Source organism: Nerophis lumbriciformis, linkage group LG05 (assembly GCF_033978685.3).
Source record: "Nerophis lumbriciformis linkage group LG05, RoL_Nlum_v2.1, whole genome shotgun sequence".
NCBI classification, from domain to species: Eukaryota; Metazoa; Chordata; class Actinopteri; order Syngnathiformes; family Syngnathidae; genus Nerophis; species Nerophis lumbriciformis.
Window position 1 is genome coordinate 20,903,200 of NC_084552.2, and position 24,514 is coordinate 20,927,713.

The 24,514-nt window shown below is 39.8% G+C and overlaps 1 protein-coding gene across 3 annotated transcripts in view; it reads right to left on the reverse strand.

Annotated features, from left to right (window-relative positions):
- col4a6 (collagen, type IV, alpha 6) overlaps window positions 1–24,514 on the reverse strand; it is a 174,088-nt gene that overhangs the window by 23,371 nt on the left and 126,203 nt on the right. Inside the window, exons 14-30 of one of the 3 annotated variants that reach the window (XM_061961129.2) lie at window positions 23,895–23,948; window positions 23,761–23,823; window positions 23,628–23,672; window positions 23,496–23,549; window positions 19,098–19,167; window positions 18,910–19,020; window positions 18,677–18,835; window positions 18,394–18,444; window positions 15,556–15,645; window positions 15,313–15,470; window positions 15,044–15,226; window positions 14,790–14,973; window positions 12,333–12,377; window positions 9,414–9,485; window positions 9,163–9,270; window positions 8,853–9,071; window positions 5,894–6,052 (exon numbers count right to left, since the gene is read on the reverse strand). In XM_061961129.2, the coding sequence (XP_061817113.1) occupies window positions 5,894–6,052; window positions 8,853–9,071; window positions 9,163–9,270; window positions 9,414–9,485; window positions 12,333–12,377; window positions 14,790–14,973; window positions 15,044–15,226; window positions 15,313–15,470; window positions 15,556–15,645; window positions 18,394–18,444; window positions 18,677–18,835; window positions 18,910–19,020; window positions 19,098–19,167; window positions 23,496–23,549; window positions 23,628–23,672; window positions 23,761–23,823; window positions 23,895–23,948 (1,825 nt within the window). The remainder of the gene's footprint in view (window positions 1–5,893; window positions 6,053–8,852; window positions 9,072–9,162; window positions 9,271–9,413; window positions 9,486–12,332; window positions 12,378–14,789; window positions 14,974–15,043; window positions 15,227–15,312; window positions 15,471–15,555; window positions 15,646–18,393; window positions 18,445–18,676; window positions 18,836–18,909; window positions 19,021–19,097; window positions 19,168–23,495; window positions 23,550–23,627; window positions 23,673–23,760; window positions 23,824–23,894; window positions 23,949–24,514) is intronic. The other 2 variants (XM_061961131.2, XM_061961130.2) reach the window with 2 other exon arrangements.

Consider the following 24,514-nt stretch of genomic DNA (forward strand, 5'->3'; position numbering starts at 1 on the left):
ACCCCAAAAAGTTTTTAGTTTGAAAATGACTTTGGTGCCTCACAAGCCATGAACCTCACCGCACGTCACTGAAAGGGGGGCCCTATCCTACATTTCCAACATTTTAGATTCATGAATATCGTTAAAATATTTTACTCTTGTTCTACATGGTTTGGACGTGTGTTTTCAGGTTACTGTAAACTAGGCTGACCATATTCTGAAATCCCAAAAAGAGGACACATATATGCGTGCCAAGGCGGGCAGCAGGCCAAGGCCGGGACTAGGTGAAAATTTGCCAATGATACTTAAACTTGCCTTATAAATAATATATTTATTTAAATAAAGCATTTTTTCTCCTCTATTGACAGCAGTGTTGGCACTAGGAATTTTCAAAATGGGGTCCCAGGGACCCCATCATGTCATAAAAATGGGGTCCCACAGTAAATTTTTGGGGTCCGGTCCCACTTTTTTGTAAGCGTTTTGAAAACAAATGACAAATGTATGCATTATCCTGTTATATCTCACATTCTATATTGTGTTTTGGAAAAAGGTTGTCATAAACGTTACTTAATTCATTAAAAAAAATAATACAAAAGAAAACAAATGTGTATGCATATGTAAATGTATTCAGTTATAAACATTCATTCACTTTCTTCTTTCCTTCATGGATCTAAACTTTACCGCTGCTGGTAGTTTTTTCTATGTTTTTATTTAAAAAGTTGTAGGTGTATTTATTTCAGTATAAAAGTCTGAAAAGTGTTTTGCTTCGGTCGTGAAATGATGATAATGGTGTGCCAGGGCATACATACATTTTATATTTAACGCTTAAATCACTGGAGTCTACATCAACTTGAGATCTATTCCTCATTTTTGTTTTTTTATGTTGTTTTTCTTTTGTTTGTTTGTTTATTTTCCGCCCTTTTTTGTCAAACAAAACTATGTTTTTTATGGCAAACACACAAAATATGCAAAATCTTCCACCAACAATATTTTTCAAAGTGGAATATTTGATGTGAAGTAATCGGAACATTTGATAGGTCAATAATTCATAATAACATTGATTTTGATTCAATATTATGTTTTGAGCAATGACCATTTGAAAGAAAAAGAAAAAACAGCTTTGTTTTATTATTCAACATTGCAACGGTTTCTAAATTACATTTCACCTGTAAGCTTTTTTTTTTATTCACTTTTGTTATGTTTTTGTTTTTGAATGTGCCGTGGGTCTTTAAAACATTAGCTGTGGGCTGCAAATGGTAAAAAAAAAAAAAAAAAAAAAAATCTACGTTCTTTCTGATTTCAATGCGTTAAAAAGACACAAAAGTGTGTTAACGCCAACACTGGTTGACAGTGTAACAAAATAAGTCACACTTATATTCTGTAAAATTCACAGTTTTGGAAAAAAAGTGCAGAGGTAGAAATATTCAAAATAACCTCTTGTATATAATCTAAACATAAATAATGCCTCAAAACAAGTTAATTAAATTTAAACAAAAAACAGCAGACGAGCTCTCGCCCTGCACAGCTGTTTTGTGCTTTGGAGTGTCGATATGGGCTTGTAGATCTTTGGCCCCTTTATTTGCCACAGATACATACGTTCCTGCTTTGCACACAGTGCATTCTGCTTCCCATGTGTCATGGCCAGGACGAAAACACAAATACTTTTTCCGTAAATCATCCGTGAAGTTGCATTTACGTTTCGGCATTTCTTGTTTTCATGTCTGTCACTCCACTCACTAGCTCTCTCGCCCTCTGTCTCTGCCCCTCCCTCACTAATGTTTCTACGTGCGCACGCCTCCACAGTTTGTTTTGTTTAACCCCTTCTTAACACTGGACGTACATTGAAAAATACACGCAACCCTAACTCAAAATGCCGGACATTTGAGGCATTTAAGAAACCCCGCCCGGACAGTCCCGCAAAAGAGGACATGTCCGGGGAAAAGAGGACGTATGGTCAGCCTACTGTAAATTTGGTTTCATTTTTATGCCACTCCCAAATCCTAAATCTGTCAGGCATGAGGGATTCACAAGACTTCCACCAGATCCTTTAAATTAAAAGTGGAGGAAGCCCATGTATGGCAACCACTGCTTAAAAACCTAGGGGCATAGGCCTGGGCGATATATACATTTTAATAAAAAAATCAATGCTTTTTCTACCCTTGATCTGTCATAATTGTTGGCCCCTGGAGCTTCCGTAGCTTCCACTCTTCCTTTATTTCCTTAGTGGGGATTCACACACCTAGCAAAACATGGCTAATGCTAACGCTAACAAGAGCGAGACATTTGTTCTAAAGAAAAGAAAAGTGTTGTCTGTAGTATAGTTTTACGGCAACAGGCATGGAACAAGTGACTGCATAGTGCAAAGTTTCTTTTAAAAAGACAGCAGCACAACAAACTTGGAAATACAAATCATTACGAGGCAAACAAGGCCGTAACAACCAACAACAAACTCCCACTAAAAAGCAGCTTACTATGGTGTATTATAAAAAAGGAGTACAATGGACAGAATGATCACTAAAACTCTGCACATCGCCGAGATGTGGTGCTTAATACTTAATAAAACTATAGTCCTCTCAATGTTTTACTTGATTATTTATCTGCATACAATGGACAATACTAAATTTTTATTTACAAAAGTATTTTATTCAAGACATAATTTTTAACTTTTCACTATATTCATCTCAAATGTTGGAGATTATTATATATTAGCATGCAATGGGCAATGCTACATTTTTAACTGATGTAATTTGTTCAACCAAAAGTATTGCCTCCCAGAGGAAGCTCTTAAAGGTTGCCATATATAATAATGTAATGTCAAGTCATCATTAAATGGCCCTGATATGTCAAAAAGGCATTAATAAATCATCTTCTTTTCGAATACCTTCATAACTGATAACGGTAGTTCAGCCAGGATATGCTCATTTTAAAATTTGATTTACAGCACCGAAATCTTGTTAATGTTTTCATTTCGATGCCCCGCCCTCCATCGTTTGACCAATTAGAAAGTCCGTGAGGGTGTCACATCCAGGTTGCCAGTTACGTACCGCCACCTTTGCGGAGCTACTGCCACTGGTAAAGTTACTAAACATGTCAGACCTTAGTACAGGGGTCACCAACCTTTTTGAAACCAAGAGCTACTTCTTGGGTACTGATTAATGCAAAGGGCTACCAGTTTGATACACACTTAAATAAACTGCCAGAAATAGCCAATTTGCTCAATTTACTTTTAACTATCTGTTATTATTCATAATTAATGATATTTATATTTGTGGAAACACTGATCATCTTAGAATATATAACAAATTGGACCAAGCTATATTTCTAACAAAGACAAATCATTATTTCTTCTAGATTTTCCAGAACAAAATTTTTTAAAGAAATTCAAAAGACTTTGAAATAAGATTTAAATTTGATTCTACAGATTTTCTAGATTTGCCAGAATATTTTTATTTTATTTTAATAATAATAAGCTTGAAGAAATATTTCACAAATATTCTTCATCGAAAAAACAGAAGCTAAAATGAAGAATTACATTAAAATGTATTTATTATTCTTTACAATAAAAACAAAAAAAATTACTTGAACATTGATTTAAATTGTCAGGAAAGAAGAGGAAGGAATTTAAAAGGTAAAAAGGTATATGTGTTTAAAAATCCTAAAATCATTTTTAAGGTTGTATTTTTTCTCTAAATTTGTCTTTCTGAAAGTTATAAGAAAAAAAAGGAAACAAATAAATGAATTTATTTAAACAAGTGAAGACCAAATCTTTAAAATATTTTCTTGGATTTTCAAATTCTATTTGAGTTTTGTCTCTCTTAGAATTAAAAATGTCGAGCAAAGCGAGACCAGCTTGCTAGTAAATAAATACAATTTAAAAAATAGCGGCAGCTCACTGGCAAGTGCTGCTATTTGAGCTAATTTTAGAACAGGCCAGCGGGCGACTTATCTGGTCCTTACGGGCAACCTGGTGCCCGCGGGCACCGCGTTGGTGACCCCTGCCTTAGTAAATCTAAAAGGCCTTGTTAAGATTCTCAACTTATTCATGACAAAGCCAGTAACAAAACAAGGATTTGTATCGGGGATGCCTTTGAAAGATTGAGACGATTGAAGGCGGAGATTTTTTCATCTGACGCCAAACTTGCTAATTTCCTCCTTGATAGGCAAGTAAGACATTTACATTTTCTTATTACCGGTACTTGTAATAAATGGAAATGGACATTTCGTATGTAAACTATATTGTCCAATACAGTCTATGATCTTGTCTAACAAAGCTAGTATGTTCGTGCAACGAATGCATAGCATGCTCGCCTGGTCAATGACACGTCGACATACAGGATAACGGGGGAAATATACGCCCGTTAGCCTGAATGTCGATGTGTCAGCCAACTGACAGGGAAACATCTCTTTTCAACAAATAAAACCTATGTGGATATGGGTAGTGTTAGTGCTTATTTCATTCTCAATATGCAGATATGCTGAGGAAATCGATTCCAACATTAGCAAGGCTAAGTGCGGACATTTTAGCAGGGTAATGCCAACAATCTGTCCCGACTCCCGACGAAAATATTGCTGCGTAACTTTACAAATATGCTTATCGGCATAAGTAAAATGTGGCATAATTACTTAGTTAACCATCTTGCAAGAAGCATAAACAAGAGAAACCTACAGCGTAGGACTCGTCGATTGCCATTTGAAGTTCCTTGGAGTAGGATTTGGATTTGGCTGCGTATCTGGCAACCTCAGTCATGGAGAGGGGGAGGGCACTACAGAATTTTGACCGTGATCGCAGTATCATTTCTGGTCACATTACTACATATGGCTCCTTTAATTTAGATTTTTGAAAATTTTCCATTAAAAAGCAAAATTTATATCTGGTCTAAGAGTTGATAAGAGTAATAATTACTAGCTTTAAATCAAATAAAAGAAACATTTGTTTTGAATTATATATGTCATTTGTACTCATTGGTTTCTTTAAAAAGAAAGAAAAAAAATCGGAAAAAAAATCATAAAAACAATTTTTTGGTGAAAAAATTGGATATTTTAATTTCAGGCCATATCGCCCAGGCCTACTTTTGACTGTTTAACTTAAAAAAGGGCAGACATAAATTGTCTTTACCGAGGTAAGAATTCTAAACCATCGAAAGGCAATAATGGAAATATTTGTTGTTTTTGGGGGGATATTAACACTTTACAGTCAATGCTCTTTCGTGAACAAATCACAGTTCAATTCAAGTGTTCATTCAGTTAGAGTTAATATTCAATTCTTCTTTACTGTTTCAGCACGTGATCGACTGAGGAGGACTTGTCTAAATATAAGTCTGAGCAGCCATGGGGCAGGAGAGTGGAGCCGACCTTCTACCCCTGGGAGAAAGCCATAGAAGCCAAGCAGAATAACGCAGATTTTCCTTGTGCACAACTTGCGATATGGAGTATTTCCAGTGGGACCCAATATAATTTTAAAAGCCCCTAAAATGAGCAGGATATGGTCTTTTCAATACCAGTTACTGCGATATTACATTTAATCAATCTAATTCATGGACATTTCTTTAGTTGAAATATGGGGGAAAAAAACACTTGGACAAAGGCAAAGCAATTGCAGTGCAAGAGGGATGGAGGAATGGCGGCTAAGGATGGAGCGGATGGGAGTGTCTCACCTTGACAGCCTATGTGGAATGATCCAACACCAGGAGGAAACAGATGGAAGGATGAAAGAATGGATGGAGATGAGGGGGGTGGCAGCATGTGAGGAAAGAGGGAAAGGTCGGAGAAGGGAAAGACGTGGGAATAGAGAGAGAGATTCTTTCGAGTGAGTTTAAATACAACAAACCAGGTCATGTGACAACTTCAAAAATGGAGAAAAGGAAGAACCACTAGCAGGAGAAAAGAGGACACAATGTTTGGGTAGAACAACAACCTGGTGGTCCACTTAGGCCGATGCCGCCATTGGGTCCTGGTGGACCAGGGATGCCAAAGGTCGGGTCACCGGGGGGTCCAGGAGGACCAGTAAATCCAGGACGACCATCTACTCCACGTTCTCCCTTAAGGCCAGGAACACCTGAGCGCCCGTCAAAACCTGATAAAACAGAATAAGATGTTACTGTTATTCTCTCGGTTTAAGTACCGTATTTTTCGGAGTATAAGTCGCTCCGGAGTATAAGTTGCAGCGGCCGAAAATGCAAAATAAAAAAGGAAAAAAACATATATAAGCCGCACTGGAGTATAAGTCGCATTTTTGGGGGAAATGTATTTGATAAAACCCAACACCAAGAATAGACATTTGAAAGGCAATTTAAAATAAATAAGGAATAGTGAACAACAGGCTGAATAAGTGTACGTTATATGAGGCATAAATAACCAACTGAGAACGTGCCTGGTATGTTAACGTAACATATTATGGTAAGAGTCATTCAAATAACTATAACATATAGAACATGCTATACGTTTACCAAACAATCTGTCACTCCTAATCGCTAAATCCAATGAAATCTTATACGTCTAGTCTCTTACGTGAATGAGCTAAATAATATTATTTGATATTTTACGGTAATGTGTTAATAATTTCACACATAAGTCGCTCCTGAGTATAAGTCGCACCCCCGGCCAAACTATGAAAAAAACTGCGACTTATAGTCTGAAAAATACGGTAATTCTTCATCTAAACGGGAATATATGAACATCCTATCAGTCGGCATCCCAGTGAGAGCAGAAATTGTACAGTACGTGATAGTTTCATGATGTTTGTAGTTTGTACTTCTTGTTTAGCACGTAGCAATACTGCTAGGTGATGCTTAAGTGTTTCACGAAAGCTGGATCTGTTTACCACACAGCTTCTAAAACTTGTAGTTCATCCTCTGTATATTCAGGCTCAAAAATATGAGGTTTTGGATCATCATTTTTCCCAAAGTAATTGTGGTCCCCCCTGGGGACGTCAAGGATCACGTGACTGGCCTGCTCATCTCTGCTTATCCCTCAAAATGCCCTGTGAATCGCCGTAAGACTGATATTATTTTGATCATATCTATTTACTCGCAGACTTTGGAAGTCCTGTATTGATATAAATCAGATATATATGATCATCAGTTCAATATAGAGGCAAATTGTTTTTCTATTATACTGGTACTTCAAGAAAAAGCATGTGACCGATACAGCTACTGTGTCATTTGACTGTAAAGCGCCAAACCATCAGAAAGCACTTCATTTCGGCTAAGAGGTGACAAATCATACTTAATGAAGTTGGAGGTATAACGCGTCGCATTTGACATCGGTTTTCATCAACCTCATTCATCGAAATGTCACTAAGAAAAAGGAAAAATTCTGAAATGTGTGATCATTTTGATCTTATAGAGCCAAATAAAGATATCATTATTATTTTCCTTATTATCAGTGACCTACAGTCGTGGAACAGGCTGCCAGCCCACCAATTTAACATTTAAAACTGCACTGAAACAGTGGTTGAAAACTAATCAGACATGCACACGCAATTAGATTATTCACTTGTTTTGTTTGTTTGTTGTTTGTTTTATTTTTTTGTCCATGGTCTGTGCTTATGGTATGCTTGTAATGCATACTTGCCAACCCTCCCGGATTTTCCGGGAGACTCCCGAAATTCAGCGCCTCTCCCGAAAACCTCCCGGGACAAATTTTCTCCCGAAAATCTCCCGAAATTCATGCGGACCTGAGTGACGTGTCGACAGCCTGTTTTCACGTCCGCTTTCCCACAATATAAACAGTGTGCCTGCCCAATCACGTTATAACTGTAGAATGATCGGGGGCGAGTTCTTGGTTTCTTATGTGGGTTTATTGTTAGGCAGTTTCATTAACGTCCTCCCAGCGCGGTAACAACACACAACAACAGCAGTCAGGTTTTCGTCTACCGTAAAACAGTTCGTCTGCCGTAAACAGCAATGTTGTGACACTCTTAAACAGGACAATACTGCCATCTACTGTACATGCATATGTGACAATAACATCTACGGCTTTTAGAGAGTGCAGTGCACAACTGCGCACACAAGGAGACGAAGCAGAATGCATCATCAGAGAGGGTGTTCAGCATGGTTAGAAAAAGAGTGACAGAGAATAGAACAAGGATGGACAATTCAACCCTTAACTCAACAATGAGTAGATGAGTGTTAAGTGTGTGTATATGTGTAAATAAATGAACACTGAAATTCAAGTATTTCTCTTATTTATATATATATATATATATATATATATAATTATATATATATATATATATATATATATATATATAATAAAATAAATATATATATATAATTCCCTGAAAGTCAAGTATTTCTTATATATACAGTATATATATATATATATATATATATGAAATACTTGACTTATATATATATATATATATATATATATATGAAATACTTGACTTGGTGAATTCTAGCTGTAAATATACTTCTCCCCTCTTAACCACGCCCCCAACCACCTTCCGAAATCGGAGGTCTCAAGGTTGGCAAGTATGTTGTAATGTGTAATGTCTTGTGATTGATGTATTCTTTTGTATCATGACCTGTTGAATGATTACTATATTGACCTGCCTTAGAACAACGGATGAAAATTAGCTATTGTGCTATCTCCGAAATATTTACATTGTTGCTTTATGTTGATGAATATGCATTGTCCTAATTCAAATAAATAAATAAATTACTATTTGCTGTTTACTGAGACAATTAAATTTGCTAGCAATTTTATTTACTGGTCAAATGTAGTGACTTTTTTAATCCAGTAAATAGCGGACGACCATTATGAAACACCAACAGAGTATCAGTGCGATGTCAATACAGCAAGTGAGTGTGCCATACCCTCATGGAGGCGTAATTTACCCTTCACTAATGACAAGTATCGGTATAACCCACCGGGTGATCCGGGACTTCCTGGTGTCCCAGGCTGTCCCTTGTCTCCAGGGACTCCAGGAAAACCATCCCGACCTGGAGTTCCTCTCGTGGCTCCCAGAACTTCGCCAGGTTGGCCTTTACCGCCGGGGCGCCCAGGAATACCAGCCTTCCCTCTAGCCCCATCAAAACTCTGTCCTGGAATACCAGGAACTCCGGGATCCCCTCTGGGTCCGGGAAAACCTGCAGGGAGAATTGGTAGAAGATCAAGCAGGACCCATCAATAAGGGCTGGAATGGAGATAATATTTCCATTTTGAGGACTTTCTGTCCACCTTGTGGTCCAGGCTGCCCTCCAAAACCAGGGTCTCCTCGCTCTCCTTTGGCACCATCAAACCCTGGACGTCCAGAGCCCCCTGGGAAGCCTGGTTGACCTTTGGGACCTAACAGAGGCAAAGAGCCCGCATGATGACTGCCTCACACATCATCAACGGTTTTAATATCTCACTTTAAGTGTGTGTCAGCTTTCTATTGCAGCAAATACAGAATTGGACCACAGTAAAAAAAATAATCGAGATCATTTTACCTGGCCGTCCAGGAACACCAGGGAAGCCTGGAACTCCGGGCTCACCAGGTATGAAGCAGGGCAACGATTGGCCTGTTTGCGGTCATAGACAGTTAGATCGGATCACGCATTCATATTATTTTAAGAAAAATGATATCATCATGTTATTGAGAAACAAAAGTGGTTGTCACCTCAATTCACTGCTTTTAAAACATCATCATCCTTACACTGACTGTGTATCTACTCGCCCATCATCAGAGTTGTTTACATTTGATGGTGTTAGTAATAAAATACAAAATGAGCAGATGGTGGACAGATTACAAAGTTATGACTTGAATATGTGCTTGGATTTGTCTGTAAATGAATATCTCACAACCGTTCATTCAGCATCTTCTAGTTAGAGGGGGAACAATGCTGAGCTTAAATGAACACATCTTAAAATGTTTTGGGTGTTCTTGGATTGGAGCCAATTGGAATATCAGATGGATTTCTGGGGATATTATGATACTGTATTACTGTATTGACCCAAATATTTTGCCCAAGATCCGTTTTTTGAAATAAATATTTCTGATCACAAAAATGTTTGATCTGGACCGAACATTTTTTTAAATGGTGCACATTTTAACCGTTTATGCACACTGGTATTTTTGTCATGGTACTAAAGGCTGCTTAGTAATGTACTTGGCTAGCTTTCGGGACATACTGTCACCTGTAGGTTATTTTTATTATATTTTTTTAAACCCTTGTTTATTACTGTTAATTGGTATCAGGCCTGACCGTGGTAAATCAACTTGTGCAAAAAGGAATTAATAATTATATACATTTTTTATAGCTTGAGCAACATAAAGAACCTCTTTACGACCCTCTAAATAAAAAAAAGACACAATGGGCACATTTATGCTTAAAATGCTTTATTTATGTCTAAAATATATAGAATGCCCTTATAGAGTGAAGCCGCAAATACAATCGCATGTGGCAAGGGACAACTGTACTTTCAAAGAGAGCCAGTGCATTCTCTTGTACTGTATAAACCTCTGGATCCCAACCCCTCTCTTCCCTCTGTTTTTGGAAATATATATATGTAGTTGGTATGGTTTAAATCAGGGGCGTCAAACTCATTTTAGATCGGGGGCCACAATCTACTCCCGAGTGGGCCGGACTGGTAAAATCACGGCACGATAACTTAAATATAAAGACAACTTCAGATTGTTTTCTTTGTTTACAATAGAACAAGCACATTGTATTCATATTTATATATATTTATATTTTCTGAATAAATTATGTGATAATGTTCATCAGTCAACTCATTGGTGTTCATTTTCAATCCATCAAAATACAGTATGTTATTTATGTAGTTAGATCATTTTCCTCGACTGATGCACTAACATCATGTGGTTTATATTGTACATATGTAGCATCATCTACAAAGATACAAATAATTGCTATTGCGACATCCAGTGGACACATTTAAAGTTAAGTTAAAGTACCAATGATTGTCACACACACTAGGTGTGGTGAAATTTGTCTTCTGCATTTGACCCATCCCTTTGTTCACCCCCTGGGAGGTGAGGGGAGCAGTGAGCAGCTCGAGAATACTTTTTGGTGATTTAACCCCCAATTCCAACCCTTGATGCTGAGTGCCAAGCAGGGAAGTAATGGGTCCCATTTTTATAGTCTTTGGTATGACTCGGCCGGGGTTTGAACTCACAACCTACCGATGTCAGGGCGGACACTCTATCCACTAGGCCGCTGAGTAGGTAAAACAGCTGTTTGTCATGATCCGTGGTTCGGATCATGTTTTTGTTATGTTCTGTTAGTTTTAGACTCCAAAAGTTCCTGTTTTTGTGTACCCTTGTTTGTTTTAGTTACCATGGCGACTTATGATTTTCACCTGCCTCCTGTTTCCAATCTAGAGACACTATTTAAACCTGCCTTTGCCAGTCAGTCGGCCTGGCGTCACTGTTCGGTTCATGTCTGATTCCAAGTTTATGCAAAGTGTTCGCTTCATGCCTTGTATACGTACGTTTTTGTTTGTGCATGCCACAGCTAGTAAGTTTTCCTTGTCATAGTTTATGCTAAGTGTTAGTTTTGCTCCAAGTGCGATCAGCGTGTTGTACCTTCGCCTTGTTTTCCGTTTTCTGTAGTACTTTGAGTTTTGAGAAGATTAATAAATATGTTCCTACCTGCAAGCCTTATCCGGAATAGTCCGTTTGCATCCCGGGAGAACAAACCCCCCAGTAAGCTGCAAAAACCCCGCCGTGACACTGTTTCTTTCATTCAAAAATTTCAGGTACATTTTTATACTTAGCAAACTCATCCCTGTTCGCGGGACTGATCCGGCCCTCGGGCCGTACGTTTGACACCCCTGGTTTAAATCCTTCATACTGGTATTTTTGTCATGAAACCAAAAGCTGCAGAATAAAAAAAACATTTAACATATTATAAATATACATAATGATACATATACAACATAAGAATAAAAAAAAATATTAGGCAGCTTTTGTGATGTAGAACAATTCTAAATTACAACATGTATATTTTAATTAGTCATGAGCCTGGCCTATCTATTTGCACATATAAATGTCAAGACAACGACCTGACTGTTTTTGTTTTATATTTGAGTCAATACAATTATACAAAAACATAAAATTAAGCTGCTTATCAAGCATGTAATGCTTGTGTATGCACAACTTTACCTACAACCTGGATTTCTAAAACAATGTATTAGTATTGGCGACGCTAATGTCAAATCTTCTCAAATGTACCTTGCATCCAGTTTCATCTCATTCCTTAATCTCTAAAGACAATTGTTTTTCTTTAGTATTTTACTCTCTGTTGACCACATTTCTGGAATCCACTAGTTGCCAGGCGGCCTGATTCTAAAACTTGGGAGATTCTGCATCAAAGCTTGGCCGACGGAGGAAAACGTTCGTTACCCACCCGTTCCCTCTCTGTCGTCAATAACCTCTTCACAGCTGATTTCACCTGGATGGATGCAAATGGTGCACAAGGAGCGATGGATGGACGGATGGATGGGGATGGAGATAAAGACAGAGAGGTAGAAGATGGCAGCATACAAAGCCAGTCAAGATCATTTATTGAGCATGCGCCAAAAATCAAGCAATTAAATAATGTTCATTAAACAAAATATCAGCAAAATCAGTTGCATTGGAGAACTTCATCCAGCTAAGGCAAAGAGCACACATCAAAATGCCTCCAAACAGGTTATTGCATGTACTGCAAGGAGCAAAGAGGCCGGCCGACTTAAGTGACGCGTGCCTCGTTGCTCCCGTCTGTGACAATAACCTTTCATATTAAATAGCAAAATAAACTGGTTGCTTAGCATTAGCATGGGGATATCAGAGCACACATTCATGCTTGCAGATGGGCAAACTTTGTGTCATTTAGCCTCAGAGGAGGAGGAGTGTGTCCAATGTGGGGTTGAAGTACAAAACCCAAAACCAGTGAAGTTGGCACGTTGTGTAAATGGTAAATAAAAACAGAATGATTTGCAAATCCTTTTGAACCTATATTCTATTGAATACACTGCAAAGACAAGATACTTAACGTTCGAACTGGAAAACGTTGTTATTTTTTGCAAATATTAGCTCATTTGGAATTTGATGCCTGCAACATGTTTCGAAAAAGCTGGCACAAGGGGCAAAAAAAGACTGAGGAAACATGTTACACTTAGTTGGAACATCCCACAGGTGAACAGGCTAATTGGGAACAGGTGGGTGCCATGATTGGGTATAAAAGCAGCTTCCATGAAATGCTCAGTCATTCACAAACAAGGATGGGGCGAGGGTCACCACTTTGTGAACAAATGCGTGAGCAAATTGTCGAACAGTTTAAGAACAACATTTCTCAAGCAGCTATTGCAAGGAATTTAGGGATTTCCCCATCTACGGTCCGTAATATCATCAAAGGGTTCAGATAATCTGGAGAAATAAGCAGCTAAACCCGTGACCTTCGATCCCTCAGGCGGTACTGCATCAAAAAGTCAGTGTGTAAAGGATATCACCACATGGGCTCAGGAACACTTCAGAAAACTACTGTCAGTAACCCCAGTTTGTCGCTACATCTGTAAGTGCAAGTTAAAACTCTACTATGCAAAGCGAAAGCAATTTATCAACAACACCCAGAAACGCCGCCGGCTTCGCTGGGCTCGAGCTCATATAAGATGGACTGATGCAAAGTGGAAAAGTGTTCTGTGGTCTGACGAGTCCACATTTCAAATTGATTTTGGAAACTGTGGACGTCATGTCCTCCGGAACAAAGAGGAAAAGAACCATCCAGATTGTTATGGGCGCAAAGTACAAAAACCACAGGGGTGTATTAGTGCCCAAAGCATGGGTAACTTACACATCTGTGAAAACACGATTAATGCTGAAAGGCACATACAGGTTTTTGAGCAACATATGTTGCCATCCAAGAAACTTTACCATGGACGCCCCTGCTTATTTCAGCAAGACAATGCCAAGCCACGTGTTACAACAGCGTGGCTTCATTGTAAAAGAGTGCGGGTACTCGACTGGCCTGCCTGTAGTCCAGACCTGTCTCCCATTGAACTTGTGTGGCGCAATATGAAGCCTAAAATACCACAACGGAGACCCTGGACTGTTGAACAACGTAAGCTGTACATCAAGCAAGAATGGTAAAGAATTCCATCTGAAAAGCTTCAAAAATCAGTCTCCTCAGTTCCCAAATGTTTACTGAGTGTTGTTAAAAGGAAAGGCCATGTAACACAGTGGTAAAAATGCCCCTGTGCCAACTTTTTAAGTCTAAGTTAATGATTATTTGCAAAAAAAATTAGGTTTCTCAGTTCCAACGTTAACTATCTTGTCTTTGCGGTCTATTCAATTGAATATAAGTTGAAAAGGATTTGCAAATCATTGTATTCTGTTTTTATTTACGAATTACACAAAGTGCCAACTTCACTGGTTTTGGGTTTTGTAAAAAAATAACAGCTTCAACTGCAGAATTTGGTCAACAACAAAAAAAATCTTTAACAATGGACTGACTGCATTGTTGACTGTTTGACTGCAATTGAATCCTCATCCAGCTCAGCTGAGGCCAAAGAATCACAGTGGCAATTTGGTGTTCAAACCTCCATCATTATGCAATAATCAGTGCACTAATGAAGCGGCTTATCAACTAGCGAGATTATAGAGCAAGTGTAGAAGCTCATTAATGGAAAACCATTAATCATGTCGTTAACAGTATGCTGCAGTGGCAAAGTGGGAAGCTGCTTTGGGAAAGAAAACTAGAACAGGAGCCTTCCAGGGTCCTGTTGAGAGGGGTTGGTGGGGTGGGCGCTCGCTGTGTTCGGTTTCTATGGTAACTGCTATACGAGGATGAAGGTATCGTTAAATATCATACACACACACGCCTTACCTCTTGGTCCAGGCAAACCTGGTGACCCCGGCAGCCCAGGAAAACCAGGGTCTCCAGGCTCTCCTCGGAAACCTGGTGTACCCGCATAGCCAAGGCCGGGCTCGCCAGGCCCTCCAGGCCGACCCTTAGCACCTGGATACCCTGGGAAGCCTTTTTCTCCACGCGTGCCGTAGCCACCGTCCCCCTGCAGAGGGCGTTTTCTTTCATCATGGCAGTCAGGCAGAGATGATTGTTTTTGTGGTTAAAGCACTCACAGGTGGGCCGGGGGATCCGGGGAAGCCGGGCGATCCATCCCTGCCTGGTTTTCCGGTTTCTCCAGTAGGTCCTCTGGGTCCTGTCGCTCCAAGCTCTCCCTTCACACCACCGCCAAAGTTTAGGTAGGAAGATGCTCCCTTTTCTCCCTTACGGCCAAAGAAGCCCTGTTCACCAGCCCGACCCTGGGGGTGCGGAGGGGGGGGTTACCACAATATGGTCAGGATGAGACATAACAATTGGGTTCGGCAATAGGTCAGAATTTACGCACAGGGGATCCCTGAAGGCCGGGGAAGCCAGGTGAACCGCCATCACCGGGCTCACCCTTTGATGCAGGAAAGCCTGGGCTGCCATTCGCACCCGGCGGTCCAGGAGGCCCGGGCAGCCCTGAGGAGCCACCTCCAAGACAGTTGCAGTCACCAGGATCGCCTTATGGAGAGAAGGCAAAGACAGGAAGTGAGAGACTGTGATGACAGAAAAACTGGTTGGATTGTGCTAGGATCTGGATTTGTACCTCGATAACCCTTATATCCTATGTTACCCGGTAGTCCCCGAGGGCCTGGCAGCCCTGGAGAACCCGGAGTACCAGGGCCATCCGGGGTTACTGCAAAGACAGCCATAGAGTTGAGCAACTGGTTAGAGACACAAATGGTGTGGCTTTCAGATTTCCCACTGTTTGCTGATGAGCACTAATGCACTGACGGGTGAAGATAAATTCTTGCAATGGTTGATTTTTCCAATCCAAATGCTGACTAAGCAGCACAGTGCAGCTCCAAGTTACAGTGTGAAATCTGTGTTAGTTGGGTTTCGATTGGTCATGACAGCTTTGATAGGCTTGAACTGCAAGGTGACAGATGCTTGTTTGTGTAAGAATGTTGACATCTTATATAATCATAAACAACACAGCTTCACAATAGCATGAACCAAAATTCACTGATTTTACACTGCAGTGCCTACAAAGCTAAGCTCAAAAGTGTATGTGTCCTGTGTGGGAGTTACAGTAAATGTCCATGCTGCATTGTTTGCATTAGGGGGTGGGCAGATTGATCCAAATATTGATAGCATCGATACCAAGTGGGCTCATTGTCATGCTGGTATGAGATTTAACCAAGTAATCGTACCAAGTGTAGTATCAGTATCTTAGACTTCCTTTTATTGCCATTCAAATTTGAACTTTACAGTACAGATAAGAACAACATTGTGGTGCATTAGCTCGTTGTAGTGCAGGATAAAAGAGCAATAAGGTGCAGATATAAATAAATAGATTACTGTACAGATAAACATATTGCACTTTTGCATATGCATCCATGTTTATGGATGTATGTTATATTGTCTTTATATTCCAGCGAGGTTAATCCATTTTTGGGGGGGAATTGAGGGGATTATTATGATGCGTTCAAGAGCCTTATGGCCTGAGGGAAGAAGCTGTGACAGAACTAGAGGTTCTGCTATCTATACAGCACAGTATTGTCATATTGTTAACAAACTCACGAAATAAGTCATTAGACACCTTTGACCAAAGGATTTGAATGAAATCCAATAGTTTTCCGGGCTTTTGTCACGTAATTTTGCCGATGAATGTAATGATAAAAGGGATTTATTTTATTTGGCTGATATTGTCGCATTGTCTTACATAGTTGTGTTTATGTATTAAGTTATCACAAATACATAGTGTTTATTTGTCCTGTGTTTTATTCGGATTATAATCACAATTAACAGATTAAAGGCAAAATCAAAATATCATTCAATGATTAAAGTTAAAAAAGTTAAAGTACCCATGATTGTCACACACACCCACTAGGTGTGGCGAAATTGTTCTCTGCATTTGATCACCCCCTGGGAGGTGAGGGGAGCAGTGAGCAGTAGCAGTGGCCGCGCCCGGGAATAATTTTTGGTGATTTAACCCCCAATTCCAACCCTTGATGCTGAGTGCCGAGCAGGGAGGTCATGGGTCCCATTTTTATAGTCTTTGGTATGACTCGGCCGGGGTCTGAACTCACGACCTATAGGTTGATTGGCAACACTAAATAGTCCCTAGTGTGTGAATGTGAGTGTGAATGTTGTCTATCAGTGGCGATCTGAGGGACAAGCGGTTGAGGATGGATGTTAGGGGTGTCAAAATAATGATTTTCCACATTAATTGCGAGTCTTATTTGTAACAATTCTTAATCGATTCAAAAAATCAAACATGGATTTAATTCTTGTTTTTGTTTGCTTTATCTGTCCTGTACAGCCACTCAGGCAAATTATATTGTTGATGTAGATCAGGGTTAGGGAACCTATGGCTCTTGAGCCAGATGCGGCTCTTTTGATGACTGCATCTGGCTCTCAGATAAATCTTAGCTGACATTGACACGATAAGTAATGAATAATTCCGCTGGCAATCACAGTGTTAAAAAAAACGTTCAAAATATAAAACATTCTCATGCATTTTAATCCATTCATTCATTTTGAAGTATTTTATTTATCATTGGTTAGCTTCAGAATAACAGTGTTATTAAAAAGAATAAGAGACTTATTATACTCTAAAAATGTTGGTCTTACTTAAAAATGCAGTGTTAAAAAATATTATCTGGCTCTCACGGAAATACATTTTAAAATATTTGGCTTTCATGGCTCCCTCAGCCAAAAAGGTTCCCGACCCCTGATGTAGATGCTAATTTCTGCTGTACAGATTGACTTTATCAAAGAGAAGTTTGTTGCCTTATTTGTATTTGACTTTATTAAATGTTTGGTAAGCATTTCATTAAATAAAACTTGATCAGAGCTGTTATCTATTTTATGGAGGACTGTAGTTAATCATAGAACTGTAATCCAATGTTATTAAAAATGCTTGATTTGAATCGAGAATCGTTTCAAATAGAGAATCAATTCCGAATCGAAGCGTTACACCCAAGAATCGAATCAAATCCAATCGTGTGGTTCACAGCCCTCATCTTAAAAAATCTCAAGTCAAAAGTGTTGATATCAGCATTTTCTTGGTATCAGATCAATGAGAACATTTTCATGAATGCCCACCCCTAGATTGTACAAAAGGATTCATGCAGTGTGTTTTCCTAACTCCTTCTACCTGTGTCTCTGTTGCATGTAAAATCAATGAATTATGTTCACCAGCGACACCCTGTGGCCAAAGATGAAAAAAAGCAGCTCGGGGTCGAGAGGCCCTTCCATCTAAGCCTGAAGCCAAACTTACCACTGCACCTTGCACAGCGTTAAAAGAGTTAAGCTACCGCCTGCTGAAAGTTGAGTCGGCTGCGCTGATTTGTTTACATTTCTCCCAGGCCAGCAAAATATTGCCATGATGGTCATCGCAATATGACTGCTGCCTGGGGGCTACCTGCATGTGACTGACCGTCGGGCCTGTCGGGACCGGGATAGATGACGCAGGGCTCACTGGGCCGGCCTTGGAGGACAGTAAAGTCAGTCAGCCAGGATTTGAGTCTTGTACCTGTTTTACTTATAACTTGCTTTACTTATAAAAATGGATGCTGTGTGCCCGCCTGATGATGACACTGTAGCCTTAGCATGAGGTTAATGCAATCATGAAGATGGAAAAAAACAAACACGCGCCAAATGTGATCATCTCCACCTTTGATGGAAGTGACAAGAGAACTTCAATTAACTGGTCAACATACCGGGGGTTCCAGAAGGTCCAGGAGGTCCAGGAAAGCCGGGGGACCCTGGAATTCCAGGGGAGCCTGGCAATCCTTCAGAACCATATGCAGCTATGCCAGGGCTACCTTTCTCCCCCTTTGGGCCTGTGGTCCCTGGGAAGCCCTGGCTGGATGGGCGACCTACAGACAAGAAAAGATTGGTTGATCAGAACTCTGCTGTACATACTTGTATGAGGGTCTGTGCATACACTAACCTGGACCAAAACCCCCAATTCCTGGTGGGCCGGGTGGTCCTGGGAACCCTGGAGTTCCTTGGTCACCAGGAGCACCTGGACGCCCATTAAAACCTGGTTCACCTTGTTGACCTGAAGACGGAAAACGAGAACACTAAAACCTGGAGAGAGCTTCTGTTTTAGTTTGGATTTCAAGCATTGAACTTTACCTTGAACATAAGTGCCAGGACCGCTGACATACGCAGGAGGTCCTGGGATTCCAGGCTCTCCTTGGTCTCCCTAATAAACAGATACCATTCAACCAGGACAGTTTTAATTGAAATGACAACACTGAGTGCCTGATCTACTTAAAGGGGAACTGTACTTTTTGGGGAGTTTTGCCTATCATTCACAATCCTTATGTAAGACCGGCAAACACATGTCTCTTTTTTTTTTTTGCATTCTAACTCGTAAATAAACGTTAGCAAAAGTCCGCTAACAGTATAGCCAATGGGAGTCGCACTATTCCGCTGATAAAAAACCTCCATCAATGTTTTGTATACAAACCCCGTTTCCATATGAGTTGGGAAATTGTGTTAGACGTAAATATAAACGGAATACAATGATTTGCAAATCATTTTCAACCCATATTCAGTTGAATATGCTACAGAGACAACATATTTGATGTTCAAACTGATAAACATTTTTTTTTTTGCAAATAATCATTAACTTTAGAATTTGATGCCAGCAACACGTGACAAAGAAGTTGAGAAAGGTGGCAATAAATACTGATAAAGTTTAAGAATGCTCATCAAACACTTATTTGGAACATCCCGCAGGTGAACAGGCAAATTGGGAACAGGTGGGTGCCATGATTGGGTATAAAAGTAGATTTCATGAAATGCTCAGTCATTCACAAACAAGGATGGGGCGAGGGTCACCACTTTGTCAACAAATGCGTGAGCAAATTGTTGAACAGTTTAAGAAAAACCTTTCTCAACCAGCAAGGAATTTAGGGATTTCACCATCTACGGTGCGGAATATCATCAAAGGGTTCAGAGAATCTGGAGAAATCACTGCACGTAAGCAGCTAAGCCCGTGACCTTCGATCCCTCAGGCTGTACTGCATCAACAAGCGACATTAGTGTGTAAAGGACATCACCACATGGGCTCAGGAACAATTCAGAAACCCACTGTCGAAAATCGTTTATCAACAACACCCAGAAACGCCGTCGGCTTCGCTGGGCCTGAGCTCATCTAAGATGGACTGATACAAAGTGGAAAAGTGTTCTGTGGTCTGACGAGTCCACATTTCAAATTATTTTTGGAAACTGTGGACGTCGTGTCCTCCGGACCAAAGAGGAAGAGACAACTCCGGATTGTTATAGGTGCAAAGTTGAAAAGCCAGCATCTGTGATGGTATGGGGGTGTATTAGTGCCCAAGACATGGGTAACTTACACATCTGTGAAGGCGCCATTAATGCTGAAAGGTACATAAAGGTTTTGGAGCAACATATGTTGCCATCCAAGCAACGTTACCATGGACGCCCCTGCTTATTTTAGCAAGACAATGCCAAGCCACGCGTTACATCAGCGTGGCTTCATAGTAAAAGAGTGCGGGTACTAGACTGGCCTGCCTGTAGTCCAGACCTGTCTCCCATTGAAAATGTGTGGCGCATTATGAAGCCTAAAATACCACAACGGAGACTCCCGGACTGTTGAACAACTTAAGCTGTACATCAAGCAAGAATGGGAAAGAATTCCACCTGAGAAGCTTAAAAAATGTGTCTCCTCAGTTCCCAAATGTTTACTGAGTGTTGTTAAAAAGAAAGGCCATGTAACACAGTGGTGAACATGCCCTTTCCCAACTACTTTGGCACGTGTTGCAGCCATGAAATTCTAAGTTAATTATTATTTGCAAAAAAGAAAAAAGGTTATGAGTTTGAACATCAAAAATCTTGTCTTTGTAGTGCATTCAATTGAATATGGGTTGAAAAGGATTTGCAAATCATTGTATTCCGTTTATATTTACATCTAACACAATTTCCCAACTCATATGAAAACGGGGTTTGTACATGCTGCAAGTATATACGTCTGTAATAACAGGCAAATGCATAATAGAATGTAATATTTACGTGTTTTAGTCATTTTAAGCATATGGCAGCACATTAGTTCACAGGCGCATCAAAACTTTGCTTTTCCCTTCAACAACAACAGCACTACTAATCATGACAGACTTCATGAGAGCCATCAAAGACTATTTTGGGACAAATGATGATCCAGAACCTTATATTTTTAAGCTGACATATAAGGAAGATGATCTACAAGTTGTCTGCTCTCACTGGGATGCCGACTGATGGGATAGTTCATATCTTCCCGTTTAGATGAAGAAAACATTTTTTTGCGGGGTCTAAGTTGAATGTTGAAGTTTACCAACTTCTCGGTTTGTAGCCACATCTTTCTACTATACAAGTGAGAGGCATGATTTATAGAATTAACTTTCACCAACTCAGAGGCGATGCAGCAGCTCACCACCTCAATATGTCAACACTGTAGCTGCAAAAGCTAGTTCATGTTCTGTGATCACGGCGCCACTAAAAGTAGGTCCTCAGTGTTAGCGCTTATAATAACAATATCGCTAATACTTGGTTAATATTTAGGTCACGACATGTAAATGGAGTATTGTTGGCAGTTTTTGGATGTGTTGTTAGAGGGCTTTATGGGCGCAATGGATGACTTCCATTAGCTGCATTGTTTGCCACCTCGTACTTGCCGTATTTAACAACTTAGAATGCATAAAGAAAAGAAAAACATATGTGTTCATGTCTTAAAAATGGACACATAGGCACAGTTCCAAAAAAGGTGCAGTGGCCCTTAATCATGCAAACTTCGTAGCGCACGCAAAGCTGATCAACTGAGCTCATGCAGAGAAGAGTGCGTCTCCTAAATGAGCAAAATAGAGAGCAAAATCCATTCAGTGAGCGTGTCTGCATTTACAGTATATGATGATTATTGGAACGCCCACAGTACTGGGAGGAGGAGATATATAATAATTTAGCGCTGACAATTTCATCGATCAAGGCCAAAACTGTTCTGCGGCTGCTGTTTTGCGTTCACAGTCTAAAATGTGCGCACAAACTGGCACAGTCATTCACAAATGGCTGTGAGAAAGGAAGCGATCTCGCTGCAAAGACAGATGATGGACAGAGAATCCCCCGTCCTACGTGTTTGTGTCAACATATTTGTACCGTCAATAATTACAAATAATACATACCTATTTAGCAATATTATTTTATAATTGTATTGCTGTTGAATGACTTAAAATTTGAAACAAATTCAAATTATTTTTTTGATGTCTGTTGGCTTTTTTTTAAGTGTTCGTTTTCTCATATAGGAGATTATTATATAAAACTTCTTGCAATATGCATTTTGTTGATCCAAAGAGTGCACCTTCAGTGTAAAAGTAAAAGTAGGTTATGTTGTCTAGATCGCGCTCAAAAATAATCCGCAAAAGGTGGTACATATTATCATACTTGCCAACCCTCCCGGATTTTCCGGGAGACTCCCGAAATTCAGCGCCTCTCCCGAAAACCTCCCGGGACAAATTATCTCCCGAAAATCTCCCGAAATTCAGGCGGACTCAGGTCCGCATGGACCTGAGTCCGCTTTCCCACAATATAAACGGCGTGCCTGCCCAATCACGTTATAACTGTAGAATGATCGAGTGCGAGTTCTTGGTTTCTTATGTGGGTTTATTGTTAGGCAGTTTCATTAACGTCCTCCCAGCGCGTTAACAACACACAACAACAGCAGTCACGTTTTCGTCTACCGTAAAGCAGTTCGTCTGCCGTAAACAGCAATGTTGTGACACTCTTAAACAGGACAATACTGCCATCTAGTGCATTTGATGAAAGCACTTTTGTGCGTGCCACACAGGAATGCATCATCAGAGAGGGTGTTCAGCATGGTTAGAAAAATAGTGACAGAGAATAGAACAAGGATGGACAATTCAACCCTTAACTCAACAAGTATATGTGTAAATAAACGAACACTGAAATTCAAGTATTTCTTGTATTTATATATATGTGTATATATATATATATATATATATATATATATATATATATATATATACATATATATATATATATATATATATATATATGAAATACTTGACTTGGTGAATTCTAGCTGTAAATATACTCCTCCCCTCTTAACCACGCCCCCAACCACGCAACAACTTTATGAAACGCCCCAGGTGGGCGCACATGATGCGATAAATGTGGAGGGAAATAAGTGTCTTCATGGTGACCAGCTGGCATACAAGCAAACATCAATCAATCAATCAAAGTTTACTTATATTGCCCTAAATCACGAGTGTCTCCAAGGGCTGCACAAACATCTCAATTAAATAGGGCGGTCTGCACCACTTTTGCACTTGTTCTCAATTGTAGACACAGTCTTAGTAGATCACAGGCAACACGCTCACTAATGGTAGACACACTTTTATAGCTTGTATACGCTATTTAGCACGTATTATTTGGATCTTAGTAGCTCACATCCTTTGATTGGAAAAGGGTTAGTAAGTCACATGGGAAGATACAAAATCAGGTAAGACTCTTTTTTACCTTGGGTCCAATGTATCCTGGCTGCCCAGGTAATCCTGGATCCCCTCTGTATCCCTGGGACACCACAGGTGTTTGTATTAACTTTGCCAAAATGGTGAAATACTCAAATGGATGTGTTCACTTAAAGCCTACCCGTTGTCCAGGTACACCCGGTGGTCCATTAAAACCTGGAGGACCCTGAAAGCCACAAACAAGACAAATGCGGTGACTTAAAAGACAGACTTATTGTCCAACATTTTGCATATATGTCTCCTTTCGGTATTACTCTTGCTCCTGGGTATCCGGGAATGCCTTTTTCTCCCAACTCCCCGGCAAAACCAAAAGCGCTCTGAAATAGACACTTTTTTTTTAACCAATTTATATAGCTTGTAGAAAGATCTGCAAAACCTGACAACTTACAGGAAGACCACGACCTCCTGGAAAGCCTCTGACCCCCTTTCTTCCAGGATCCCCCTATAAGGCAGATGCAAAGAGGGAATAAACTATTAAACGTATACAAAGTACTACAGGGGCATTTTCGAGTATGTACATATTCTCCCCGTTCTTAATAGGCATGCAGCTATAAATCCAGCAGAGGGCGCTGTCTCACAAGTCAATTTACTCAACATTTTCCAGCAGGAAGATGCTTTGACAAGATGTGATTTTGTTGATATACGGGACTGCCTTTATCTCATGACGTTTTACAAGCAGATTTTGCATATTATGGATTTTGCATTTGCAACTCAGCAAATTAAAATATATAATAAATAATACATAAATAAACTTTTTTTTTTCCGCAGAAAACACATTTTTTTCTCCCGAAGTCAGTAATAATAATGATACTTAAAAAAATACATGATAATACATTAAAAAAGCTGCATTTGAACAGCATACAGTATACATTACAGCGTAAAGATCTGACATCAAAGCAAGATGGCAGCAGCGTGCTGTTGTGAGTCAGTGTCACCACGGCAACTAGAGCTTCCCAAGTGAGTCAGTCAGTCAGTCTTAGGGATGTTCCAAGCCAATATTGGTTCAAT